General features: G+C 38.0%; 1 protein-coding gene across 1 annotated transcript in view; it reads left to right on the top strand.

Annotated features, from left to right (window-relative positions):
- The window catches only part of CTDP1 (CTD phosphatase subunit 1), a 95,916-nt gene that overhangs the window by 6,769 nt on the left and 76,152 nt on the right, over nucleotides 1–12,995 (top strand). Inside the window, exons 2-5 of the mRNA XM_084207947.1 lie at nucleotides 6,800–6,883; nucleotides 9,509–9,602; nucleotides 11,051–11,179; nucleotides 12,492–12,642. Coding sequence (XP_084064073.1) covers nucleotides 6,800–6,883; nucleotides 9,509–9,602; nucleotides 11,051–11,179; nucleotides 12,492–12,642 — 458 coding nt within the window. The remainder of the gene's footprint in view (nucleotides 1–6,799; nucleotides 6,884–9,508; nucleotides 9,603–11,050; nucleotides 11,180–12,491; nucleotides 12,643–12,995) is intronic.

Here is a 12,995-nt window from a genome sequence, read left to right on the forward strand (position 1 = left end):
AAGCAAATTCATAAAGGTCATGTCGGCATTTGACAACAGTAATGGGGGGAGTGGGCTGCAGAAGTGTTTATTGCTTAAATGAATTACTGAGATATGACAGCCTGTTTTCTTCTGTGATATTTCGAAGTGCTTATTGCTGGAGATAGAAGTTACAGAGTTACAGGCTTGCATCTTTCTACTTCTGAATTAATTCTGTGTGAACTTCATTATTTTGAAGGGGTTCTGTGTAAAAGCATTGTGAACTGTATTTTTACCTTCTCCCTTTAAAAAAAATTAGTCTTGAATTCTCATAAGTAATAATACTTCTGATTTACGATCTGTTTTTTATTTAGAACATTTTAAATAATATTTGAAAGATTTATTAGACCTTACATAAAGATTATACATAGTTAACTCTTAGGAGTGGCTTTTTGAAACTTGTAAGCAGCTCTTCACAGATGTCTGCATAGAGGGTGAAAGAGCTCCTTGCTTGTGATGCAAACTCTTCTCCAGAAGTAAATGGAAATACTTAAAGCCTTGCAAATCATGGAAGTATATTTACTTCAAGCTTAAGATATTCTTTGGCTTATAAATAAAACCCAGAAGCTCCGGGCCCATGTTTCTCTTGGCATTTATGACCTTAGTCCCTACCTGAATAGGTATTTTGCCTGAAAAGGAGAAGAAAAAATTTACCAACACATTAACTCCTAGTTGAGAATAGTCTGTATTTAACAGAGCAAAAATCAAGTCAAGACTACTCATTTCCCCATTAACTTAGGAGAACTGAGATGATGCCTTCCAAGTGTGAACTGTGCTTTCTGTGAGCTACTGCTCACAGCACTTGTTACTTAGTTATCTAGGCTAGGGTTTGGGGGTTTTGTTCAGGTTTTGGGGGATTTTATCAAAAGGCCTGACTTGCTTGGGTGAGGCGTTTGGGATTCATGCATGTTTGAAATGCAGCTCTGTGTGTTTACTGTCCCTGAGTGTAAGTCAATTGGCTGCTTTAGTGGATGTTTCCTCCATCAACTTGGAGAGGCTGTAGGCCATGTGTTGCCTGGAGCAACAAGGGCCGTGTGTATTTGTGAATCCTTGGTATTTTTAGTCAATTGTTCAAGGACTCTCTCTGCTTCCTCACTGATATTAACGAGAGTTAAATATATAAATCCAGTTGTTAAATACTCTTACATGGTGAGACTAAGGTGTTTCAGGCTTTGGAAATATCCTTGCTATAAAACTGGAGTCCTATGTAACAAAGTCTGTAGTTTGATATAAATTGGTTGTAAGGGCCCTTAGTAGGGGTTCTAAATGCTGCAGATACACACATTTGCTTATACCAGAACAAAATACTGTTCTGGTATCACAAACAAAAATGTCAGTGTTTCAGAAATCTGACTAATGAAACTGTAGAAGCAGGCTTTAAGTTGATTGTAACCTCATCTGACAACTAAAGAATTTTATGCTCATGTTTGTTCTAGATAGTTGGCTGATTCAGTAATGGTTGGTATTAATGATCATTGATCTGAAGATGTGTTTATTTGGTATTTTTACCCCTTGACAATTTGCCATTAAGATCCCCTTGAGCGTTCTGGCAAACCAGGGCAGTGACTTCTGTTCACTTGCACACCATCATCTCCTTTTGCTCCACTAGTACTCTTGGATATCTTCTAATGTGAAGTGGAAGGGCATATGGCATCAGTTTGAGGTCAGCAGCTTTAAGGGATCACGGTCACAACTTGGTCTGTGTGTTTCTTGTGGCATTTGAGGTCTCTCTTTATACCAAACAGACCTGAGGAAACCCAGCAATTACTTGGCTGCCAGCACACGCGTGAGATACGAGTCAGTGCAGGGCAGTACCTTCATCTTGTAAATGTGCACTGTATTTTCAATGCCAGTGCGTAGTACCTTGAAGCAGACTTTAAGATAATAAATAAAACTTATGTTTCCATGACTTGGAGTTGTCCAAGCTAGTCTTTACAGATAGGCAAGATAAATGCTAACAAAGTGGCCTGGTTACTGTGGAGAGGAAATGTGAGTTGTTCGAACTGTGTCTTGTCTTTCCCCAGCCTTAGCCTTGTTTGTGAAACATTTGCAGCTTTGATCGGTCACCCTTGCTGGACTGGTTTTACCAGCTGCTTGACTCTAAAACCAGCAGAAAACTTTGTTAGGATTGGTGAGTTCTACCTTGCAGGGTACTGAAATAATCTTTTCTGGCAGTGCTGGGGGGTGGGGGGGAGGCACTTTCAGAGGAAACCCAAGGGTGGGGAGTAAAGAAAGTGGGCCATCGCCTTTCTCTGGCAGCATGGCATTGGAGCTGTTACCTCTGGAAGTGAAGCCAAGCTGTAATAGAAGGCAATGGTTAATGTACAGTCAGGTTAGACTTGTTCTGAGTAACAGAGGGAACCAACCTCTCTATTCCTGTGTTACGCTGAGTATCCTTAAGATGCAGAGCTTTACTGAAGACAACTATGAAGACATCTCGTGGCAATTGTACTCGTGTGCGGCAGCTGGCCAGCTCCTCCTGATACAGATAGTAAACTTATTATGGAAAAAAAATCTCAAGAAGTTCTTATTTCTGTTCTTCTCTAACTCCTGCACTTGCTGCTGGAAGTGTTAGATCATGCTGAAAAAAATGACCTACCAATGAAAAAAAATTTAAGCAATAATAAAATGTTTAGGGGAATGCTTTTTGTTTGCAGTGGGTTCTCTTGATCCAGTGAACTGGTTGCTACAACTGAGGTGTAGCACAAATAGAAGAACTCTGCTTTGGCTTTCCAGTGTAAATCAATTACCATGAACCATAGTTACGCTTGATACAAAGTTCTTCCATTTGGAGTCAACAGTAATGACCGGGATTTAGGATTAGCACAGGTATTGACTTCCTTTGTTAATAAAAGCAAAACCTTCATGTTGGATTTCATAAAAGCTTTCCCCCTTTTTTTTTTTATTTACCATGCTGCCCACTTAAGGCAGATATTATTAAAAGACTTGGTTTTAGAAATAGGGTGTGTGTAAGTATTGGGAGAACAGTGATGAGCTTATGATCAGTTGCATCCTGAGGCTGTTAGTAAATATCTGTTCCTTTTCATGATTGTGGCCACAAAAAGTAAAATTTTACCTTAATGGCGCACCTAATTTGTGTTGTTTGCAAGTACATCTGGAAGGAGTGTGAGTAAGAGCCCAGAGTGGGTTTCCTCATTTTCTAGTTCAAGTTTCATTGTACTAAGGACACCACGTGGGTAGTTCATGGTTCTGTTGCAGTCATTTAGCTATCAGACCAGGTATTGGAATGATGTGCCACCTCCATGGTTGCTCAGAAAAAAGTGTTTGCTTGTCACAGTGCAGTGGTTCTTACTTCACCCAGCTCATCTGCACAGTTGGGACAGTTTGTAAAACTAGAAAAAGATTTTGCATCTTTTGTGGTGGTTTCCCTGGAATGCCGTTGTTGAAGTAGCCAATTAGCTCTGCTTATCATTGTGTGTATCCTGAAGAAGATGAAGATGCTGTTAATGTTGCCAGCAGTAAAGTGTGCCCTAGTTCCTCTTATTTGGAGGAGGTGGGGGTGGGAGGAGAAATCTGTTTTATCTTTGTAGTAATGAAATAAGGAAAGGCTCTGTTCTTCTAAGTGGGTTTCACTTACAACCCAGAGAAGAGAAAGGCAGAAACCTGAACCTGTGTTTGGTGTATGCAGCCATTTAAAACTAGACATGCACACTTTGATTCAGCTCACTTTTGTCTGATAATTGGCTTTGATCTTGGCTATTACATTTTGAAAATCCCTCACTTGAACAGTAAAAGGAGAGCTTCCAGGTGTGAAATTTTAAAAAGTCATTCTACTTGAGGTCAGTGTTTGTTCCTTTTTATTAATTAAAACACATGTGCTAAAATTTAAATATGCCTAGGCCTTAGCAGAGTTCAGGCTTTCCCTCTGCAGCACTAGGTAGTGTTGGGCTTTTCCTTGAGAGAAATCTGCCTAAGATCCTGACGGTTGTAATTGAAACTTGACCCTTTGGTTGTATGTTGCTCAGAAGTTTATCAGGGCTCTGGAGTTCTTCCTGTGTCATTTGGGTTAAGCATCACAGAGAGCAATGTGACAGAGGACTTTGTATCATGTGCTTTTTGTTTTATCTCTAGCACACGTCAGTGTGGCCAGGAGTTCCGGTTATGTTTAGATTTTGCAGGAGCAAAACTGCTATTTAGTGGTCATGCTTGGTATGAGATAAGGTACAGAGGTGCTGTTTAGAAACAGTATCAATGAGTAACTTAGGACTCTAATTTTCATATAAAAATCATTGCTCTTGCATGTCCAATTTGGAATCACATCTCGGTGCAGGAGTGTGCCAGCTTCTCCTGTTGCATACCTGGAGTGTGAGGTTACCTTCACTGTGAAGTAGAGAATGTCTAGAGATATTGTGGCTTGTAAGCTGGCACTGAAAGGCTTTTTTTCTTCTGAACTATTGAAAACCAGTTCATTTGGGGTATAAATTCAGGCACTGTAATCTCTTAAGCATGTTTCTGTACCTTGTATATGTTTTTTGGTCTTTTAGGAGTGTCTGTATTTCTGATTCATACACTGAACACATGGTGAGAATGAAAAATTCTGACATGGCCATTAGTGTGCATTGGTAGCCTAAAAAGGAGCTTAGCAGTGAATCAAAGTAAAAGACAAAAAGATAGAGATATTGTCAAAGGGAGTGGGGAGAAGAGTCAAATGAAATAATGCAAACATATGGGGATGAGAGGAGGCCAGAATTCTGTGAAATCTGTGAAATGATCACACAGTGAATTGCCACTAGTGAAGGGCCACTAAAATACTTTGTCTTGTGCGGTTCTTTTAAAAAGCCAAGAGTCTTGGCTTTGTTTTCTTGCAATTTGTTTTCTGTGAAATACATACCATGTTTTAAAAAAAAAGGAGATCTAAGATGCCTACATAGGAAGAGGAAGTGTAATTTCCAAGCAGAAAATGGCCGCAAGTGAGAAGGGCACAGATCTGCATGTTTGTAAATGGGAATGCTGTTACTATGATGGTTTGTGAAGACTTCTTTTGAAATAAACCTGACCTAAATCTAGTTCTTGCTCTCAAAAAGTAAAATAATCCTCACTGGGGGCATGAACTGCAGTTTTTTTAGAAGAGTCATCATTCTTCTGGTTGTTGAAGACCAAGGGACATGCTGCAAGTGAGCAGTTGCAGGTATTATTTAGGAAGTGAATTTCTGCTGAAAAATCCCAAATGCTTAGTAGTCAGATAGATATATGAATGAGAGATTTGGGCATGCAAAACAGTTTCCTTCATATTGCAGTCTGCTTATTGCAGTGTAGGTTTGAAGCCACACTTCAAACACTACATTCAGTTTATGAAAGAGCTCAGATTTTGTTTGCTTTTTTTGCTTTTTGGTTGGGGTTTTTTTTAGCTGCTTTACCTTTAAATTATTTTTTTTAAATATTATGGGGATGCTGTAGCTCATTATCGCAGAGTAGGTGAAATTTTGTAGTAGCTGAACTACTGCTATCTAGTTTTTAGAATTTTTTAAAAATAGGAAGTCTGAAAGATCAGTTTCTCCATCTGTAATGAAGGAAACAAATCTCTTATAGTGACTGTTAAGTGTTTAAGGGAAAATAAATAATGATATTTTCAAGACCCGGAATTTTGATAACTGGTTGAGAACTACTTTAGTTGGACTATTCAACTGAAAATAGAGTTTGTCCTCTAAAGAGTTTGTAGTAGTGAATGTCACACTTCTCTGTTTCCAGCTCTAATTTCTGGTTTGGTTTAGCCATTGTTTAAAAGAAAGAATGAAATATCAGTTCCTATGTCTTTATTTTAAGATGTGATGAGTCAAGGCTTAAGGATCAGAAATTAAAATATTTTTATGACAAGATTGAAGCAATATATGTCTGCCATGAAAATAATAAGATTAAATTGTTATAGAACTTGTTTGGCACTGGTGAGGCTACATCTCAAATTCTGGGTTAAATTTTGGACTTCTCAGTACAGAAGGGACATTGAAGTCCTGGAGCATGTCCAGAGAAGGGCAGTGAAGCTGGTAAAGAATCTAGAGCACATGTCTGATGAGGAGCAGCTGAGGGAGCTGGGCGTGTTTAGTCTGGAGAAAAATAGGTTCAAAGGAGGACCTTATCACTGTCTGCAACTGCCTGAAAGGAGGCTGTAGCCAGATGGGAGTTGCTTCTTCCAAGTATCAAGCAATAGGAGGAGAGGAAATTACCTCAAGTTATGCTAGGAGTAGTTTATACTGGATATGAGGAGAAATTTCTTCACAGGAAGGGTTGTCAAGCAGTGGAATGGGCTGTCCCGGGAAGGGGTCAAGACACCATTCCTGGATTAGTTTAAGGCATGCAGATGTGGTGCTTAGGGACATGGTTTAGTGGTGGGCTTGGCTGTGTTAGGTTAATGGCTGGACTCAGTGATTTTAAAAGAGCCTGAGCTGTTCGCTGGTGTCGAAGTTTCTGCGTTTGGTTTTCATTACTGGGTAGCTCAGTAGGGTATTAATGGGGAGTTGTATGTCAGTGAATGTAAATTGTTTCTGGACAAACAATGCTTGTTCTCATTGAACTTCCTTGCTGAACCATGGTTAGAAACTCACCTTAGTATATGATTCAGTGACTTCTAAAGTTGTGAAAATTAATAATTTGAAAATATAGATGATAGTCTTTTTTGCCATGTTGTGGCAGAAGCATATATCTTAAGGTTATGACACTCAAGTCATAACCAGAATTTATTCCTTGAATTAATTCCATCTGTGGGTTACTAATCTACATGTCTGTAATCTGCCTTCTATAAATGGAATGCCTATGTCTTTTTCAGGACTGTCTTGGTGAGACTGGAAGGTTGCAGCCATCCTGTTGTTATGAAAGGCTTGTGTGCAGAATGTGGCCAGGATTTAACTCAGTAAGTATTGTCAGCTTTTTTTTCCAACTACTCCTTGCTTCTGATTAGGAATTCAAGCTCTTCCTTTTCTCATCTAATAGAGTCATAAAATATTCTGGGCTGGAAGGGACTTGGAGGTCATCTAGTTCCAACCCCCTTGCCGTGAGGAGGGATACCTTCCACTCAACAAAGTTGCTCAGGGTCCCATCCAGCCTGGCCTTAAACAGGGATGGGACCATCCACAGCTTCTCTGGGCAAGCTGTTCCTGTGCCTCATCACCCTCACAGAGAACAGTTTCATTCTTACAGCTAATGAAACGTACCCTTTTTTGTTTAAAGCCATTCCCCCTTGTTCCGTTTCTACACATCCTTGTAAATAGTTCCTCTCCAGGAACCTTCAGGTTGCTAAAGATTGTAAAGAGACGGCTGCTCTGAGGTCTACATTTAGGATTTAGGGTCATTTAGGATTTAAGAACTGTGCATGCTTTTTTTTCATTGAGGTAATGTAGGGTAACTTAGGTAGGAAATCTAAGGAGCATGTGTCGAAAGGTAAATTTTCAGCACACTTTTCCCATGTACTCACCAGAGACTGAGAGTTGTATGGTGTGTCAAGAGTGGCTTGCTTAGTAAACCTGAGAGCTTTATCTGTGCAGGTGCAAATAGCTGAGAGGTAATAGCAGTCTCATTCATATGACCTTGCTTCATTTGTACTGTGTCTGAATGGGAGCTAGCTTGTCTCCAGTGCTTTCAATTTAAGGCTTCTTAACTGTTTTCAATTTTTTGTGAAATATTATGCTGTGGAACTAAAGGAATTTAAGCCTTAGGCAAAAAAAGAAAGCAAATTCAAAAGATGATTGTATTTCTCCTTTGCTGTGTCTCATTGCTTCGAAAAGAGTATGTTTCTTATGCATAGCAAATTACTAATTCAACAGCTGTTCCAAAACAAGCTGTATAGTTTCTTGGATTTTATAAATTAATGTTACGTACTCATTTCATTTGGCTGGAAATACTTAGGTTTCATTTTAATTCATGCTCATTGTTAAGAATTATTTTGTGAACATTATCCCACAAGCCAGTGCAAGTAAACTGAATATTGAGAGTGGAAGAAAAAGCCTGATTAATGTTTGGATATAACTTTTTATTTAGAGTTAAATATTAATATTTTGTAAACAAGTAGTATTTGGCAAACCTAGCAAAGTTAGGATAATCATGAATAGGGCTTTGTCTGTCCTGAATGAATACTTGATTTGAGGTTTGAATACAGTCACATCTAAATATTGCTCTACTGTTATTGTTTCATATAATAAATCCAGACAAATTCAAGGTATCCCGCAAATTAAGTTTTATTCACTTAATACTTCTTACTATGTCTTATGTCTGTGTCTTCATTTTACATGAAATGACTTATGGCTTATCTGAAATACTGTGTTATGACTGCTGAGCCTACATCAGAAGACAATTCAAAAGCATTGATGCTTTTCTTGCTTGGAGAAAAGCCAGTACAGTGTTCTTAGTAGTCATACAACTAATGGTCTGAAAACAGTCAGTAATTTTTAAAGGCTCATTTAAAATGCCATTTAGGATTAAAGATTAATTTTTCTGAACTCTGAGGCAAAGGCTGTAAGATGCTAAAATGTACAGACTTCAGACCAAATAAATACTTTTGTATTTTTTTTTTGTACTAGACATCAATGCTGCCATTCACTATGGTACAGGGAAAGATACCTCTCTGTGGTTGTGTCTGCCTCAGCTCAGTTCAGTACAGTTGATCTTGAGCAGTTTGCTTGTCACAAAGTGAAATCTGGTTTAACTCTTGTAGATCTGATACCAGATCTTGTCCTTGATGGGACTGGTACATGAGAGAATTAAAAGATGTGCGTGTGTCACCCAAGTCAAAATTTGTATGGCAGGTTTTTTGAATATTGTTGAGCAATTAGATGTCAGAATTCACAATAAATTGATTGATGTAAGCTAGTGAAAGGGATCCTATACAGGGTTATTTTCTGCATTTTCAAGCAATTTTGTACTTGTGTATGCAGTTACACATACTCTTTCTCACATACATGTAAGCACACAAGGGTGGCACCTATTCTGTGTTGATATCTGTATATGCACACATTTTTTTCCAATGGTATTTTTGAAGCAGCAGTCACCTGTAAGTCAGTCTGTGTGCAGAGAGTAACTTTGCCTATCCTTTGCTTATATTTTTCATATTCTGGTTTGGAAAACAAGTAGATAATTGCATGCTGAGTGATTGCAAAAAAAAAAAAAAAAGAGAGAGAAACGGAGTAGTTTTAAATTTGAGTGGTTTGGTAGTTTTCCCTAGTTTATAGCTTGTTTTTTGATGCAAATCAGTACATAGCTGTGTTTCATCTTAGTGAAAACATGTGTTAAGAAACAATTGTGTTTAACTATAACTTTGTACAGTGACTTTTTGCACAGTTTTTTCTGGTGAGCTTCTTTGATCTCAATCCATTTTGTCTAGTAACTTGCATTAGGAAGAATTTGAAAAAGCATGTTAGTTAAAATAGCTCTTTTTAATCATTTTTTTGGTGGTGATTAGTTTGAGGCTACAGATTTTAGTCTGTTTAACATTTCACTAAACTATTATTTTCTCGTGTGATGTTTCTTTTCCCTGTGTGATTAGGATACGAAGCAAGAATGGAAAACAGAGCGTGCCATTATCCACAGCAACTGTATCAATGGTTCACAGTGTCCCAGAACTGAAAGTTAGCTCTGAGGTAAGTACCATCATGCTTTCTTTGTTCACACCTTTCACAGTAGCTCCACAGTTGAGAAACTTAATTACAGTAGTTTTGTAAATGTTGTATGTACTTGATACAGGAAGTTTGGCGTCCCCTTGAAGAGGAATTTGGGGTTGAACATTACTGACCCCAGGGTTTTGTGAGTTTATCTTAGTGTAGATTGATTTTTCTCATGGTTTTTACTGTTGTTTCTTAGAGGTGTATACTGCAAAGATGTCAATTTGACAGCAGCCTGTAAACTTAATAGTTGAACGTTTTTGTCACCGAGAGTGAACAGTTAGTGAAAAGTTTCATTAGCTGACATCTGTTCAAAGCTTGCAATGTCTCTGAAACCTAGCTTTAACCTTCACCTTGAAATTGACCCACTAGATATAGTGAAGCTAGTTTGCTGCAACTTACCTGGATGGTAAAATTATTTCATTATTTTTCATACTCCAAGTATTCCGAATCCATTAATAGTTAAAGCATTCATCTGAGTTATCAAAATATGCTTGTTTATCCCTCAGTTTGTGTAGGGGGAAGGAGCATGTTTAGTTTGAAAATGAACATTCTGTTTATCTTCTTTATCAACCTGATCTCTTTGTACTTTTTTATGTTACTATTTGATTTTTTTTTTTCTGGTAATTCATCAAAGAGCACCAGTGAGGGGAACTGTGAAGATGTAAGGAGCTAGAGGTGTCCCCATCATAGAGGAGAGTTTCAAAGGGCAGTTTGCACTTGATCCTTGCTGCTTTGTAGTGCTCTAACTTTACATTTAGCTTCAGCTGTCTTGAGGGTAACACTGCAGCTTGCTGTCAGAAGTCAGGCAGATGAGCACAGATCTTCACGTGGTACTTGGAAAGTTTGTAAATGTGTGCAGGAGGAGTAAATATCGACTGGATTATGAGGTCTTAATGTTAGTGCCCGTGTGGCACTGCATCATCTTAGCTTTTTATGTCTGAAGGCATACATTCTGTAATTTGAAGTTCACAGGTATCATTTTGGTCAACAGGAGTGTCAGCTTTATACTTAGTGTGGGATTTTCAGATATATTGTACTTAATAATGCCAAATTGCTGGACACAGCAGTGAAAAGTTCTCACACCTACTGATGAGTTTTCCTTTGTGTTCAAAGCTACTGCTATTTCCTATCAGGACACTGGGTCTTAAATCAGTGGTTACTTATTTGTTACATTTGAAAGTTGTGTGTTGAGTTTTTTAATTTCAGGAGTAAATAGTGTCACAAAGATCTGAGAGTAGACTTTGAGAGCATTTTTTTTTTCTGTAAAGAAATTGTTTCACAGCTGCCATTGCTATAATTATGTTGAGGCATCATTTCTTGTGCAGTTAGTTTATAGCAGAAGGGCTTCTCAGGTGTACACAAAAGGTGATAAACCTAATGTGTTTCTATGCAGCTGAGCTTAGCAGTGAATATTTCTGTTACAGCAAGCCGAGCAGCTGGGAAGAGAAGATCAACAGCGACTACATCGAAATAGAAAACTAGTGCTCATGGTAGATTTGGACCAGACGTTGATCCATACTACAGAACAGCACTGCCAGCAAATGTCCAATAAGGTATCTGGGGTTACCTTGCAATCCAATATAACAACAGAAGTGTTTCTAACAATATTTAAGTGATGGCTCTCTAACAGAACATTCTGTGGTTAGGTAAAATTGTAGTTGAAGAATAAAAGAAAATGAGAAGCAAGTCTTCTGTAATATGTTCCTTTTTCTCTACATTTAAATGGACATTTTTCTTTCTTCCATTCGTGCTTTCCTGCACTTTTCCTTTATAATCATTTTGAGAGATGTTTCAGGTAGCTGATTTTAATCTCTAGTTTTCTTCCTCTGCAATTCACAAGCTGAGTACTCAGTAATGTGACTACCAAGTCTGAGGTAGATACAGTGAATTACTGTTCAAAGTCCCTTTTTGAGCAATCCTGTGTGTTCCTTTGTCTGTCATACCATGAGTATGTGTAGGGATTTTTTTAAAATCTTTTTTGGGGAAGTGAGGAGGGGAGAGGTTGTGTTTAATTTCTTTATGAAACACTTGTTATTGAACTGACAGGGGGTATTGGCTTGTAACATTTCTAATTTGGAAGCTCTGAAACAAGAAACATGTTGAAATGTGTACAGTGTCTGGAACAAGAGGCTACAAACTCAAACATCAATATCATGCAAGCTCTGATTGCTTAGTTCTTTTCTTTCCTCTTGCCATTCTTGCATGTCCAGTAGGCTAAGCATATGTTCTCAATTGCTAGGAAAAAGCAAGCTAGAAATGTACATTACAATTAAGAGGAAAGGGAACCATGAGTATTCAACTTAAGGATTAAAAAATCTTGTGTGTATGCCTCTATTGGTATAAATTCATGGTTTGGAGAAAAATATTTTTTTAATACTGTGAGGTTTTTAACTGGGATCTTTATCTGTAAGCTTCCTTCCTGGTTTGCTCTCTGTTGCTATGTTCCCATAGGCAGACTTTGTTGGATGAAGAAAATATTTTCTCTGAGCTCAGTGCATATTGAAATGAGTCTGTCAGAAGTTCACTATGAGGTATTGATTGTAGTGAGATCCTGAACTTCTGTGAAACGAGCACATTGAGGAGTTTCTCAGATTGGTTTGCCATAAGTAAAGATTTGAATGAAAGCCACCTGCATCATAAATTTTTCAACAATACCGTTTCCTGCATTTGAAAGCATTATTGTTGGACTGCCTGGCACAGAGCAAAAATGTGCTTTGGATTTTATTTATCTGCATAATCTTGTGGCCAAAACCCACTTTGATCTAGTAGGACCAAATAAAGTTGAAGTGAGGGAAGAGGGTAGCTCTGGAATGCTGACATTTTTGTTTGCTATTTTGATAATATTCAACATGGTTTTTCTTCTAGGGAATATTTCATTTCCAGTTAGGTCGAGGTGAGCCTATGTTGCACACACGTTTGCGTCCTCATTGTAAGGAATTCCTGGAAAAAATTGCCAAGCTCTATGAATTACATGTTTTTACTTTTGGCAGCAGACTGTATGCACATACAATTGCAGGTGAGTAGTATGTTACATTCAACAATATTTACCTACCCTGCCTTCATACTCATATAACTAATTTTCTTTATGCAGTTGTTTTCCACTATTTGTTCTTTGTTTTGTGCAAAGCCACCTCCTAAACAGTCCTGTGGGTAGAATTCTTAGCTCGTTTACAAGGCAGTGCCTGTATGGCCTGTAATTTTAGAAATAATCCTCTTTTTTCCCCCATCAGAACTGCTTTGTTTCACTGATGGTTAGAGAATCAGATTAACTAGTGTCTTGTTATTAAGTAAGAAATTATGTTGATGGGCCCTAACAACAATCTGCAAGTTCACTTGTTTTACAAATCTAATGTAACTGTTCTGTAAAAT

This window comes from Fringilla coelebs (genome assembly GCF_963513975.1).
Source record: "Fringilla coelebs genome assembly, chromosome: 1".
Classification (NCBI taxonomy): domain Eukaryota; kingdom Metazoa; phylum Chordata; class Aves; order Passeriformes; family Fringillidae; genus Fringilla; species Fringilla coelebs.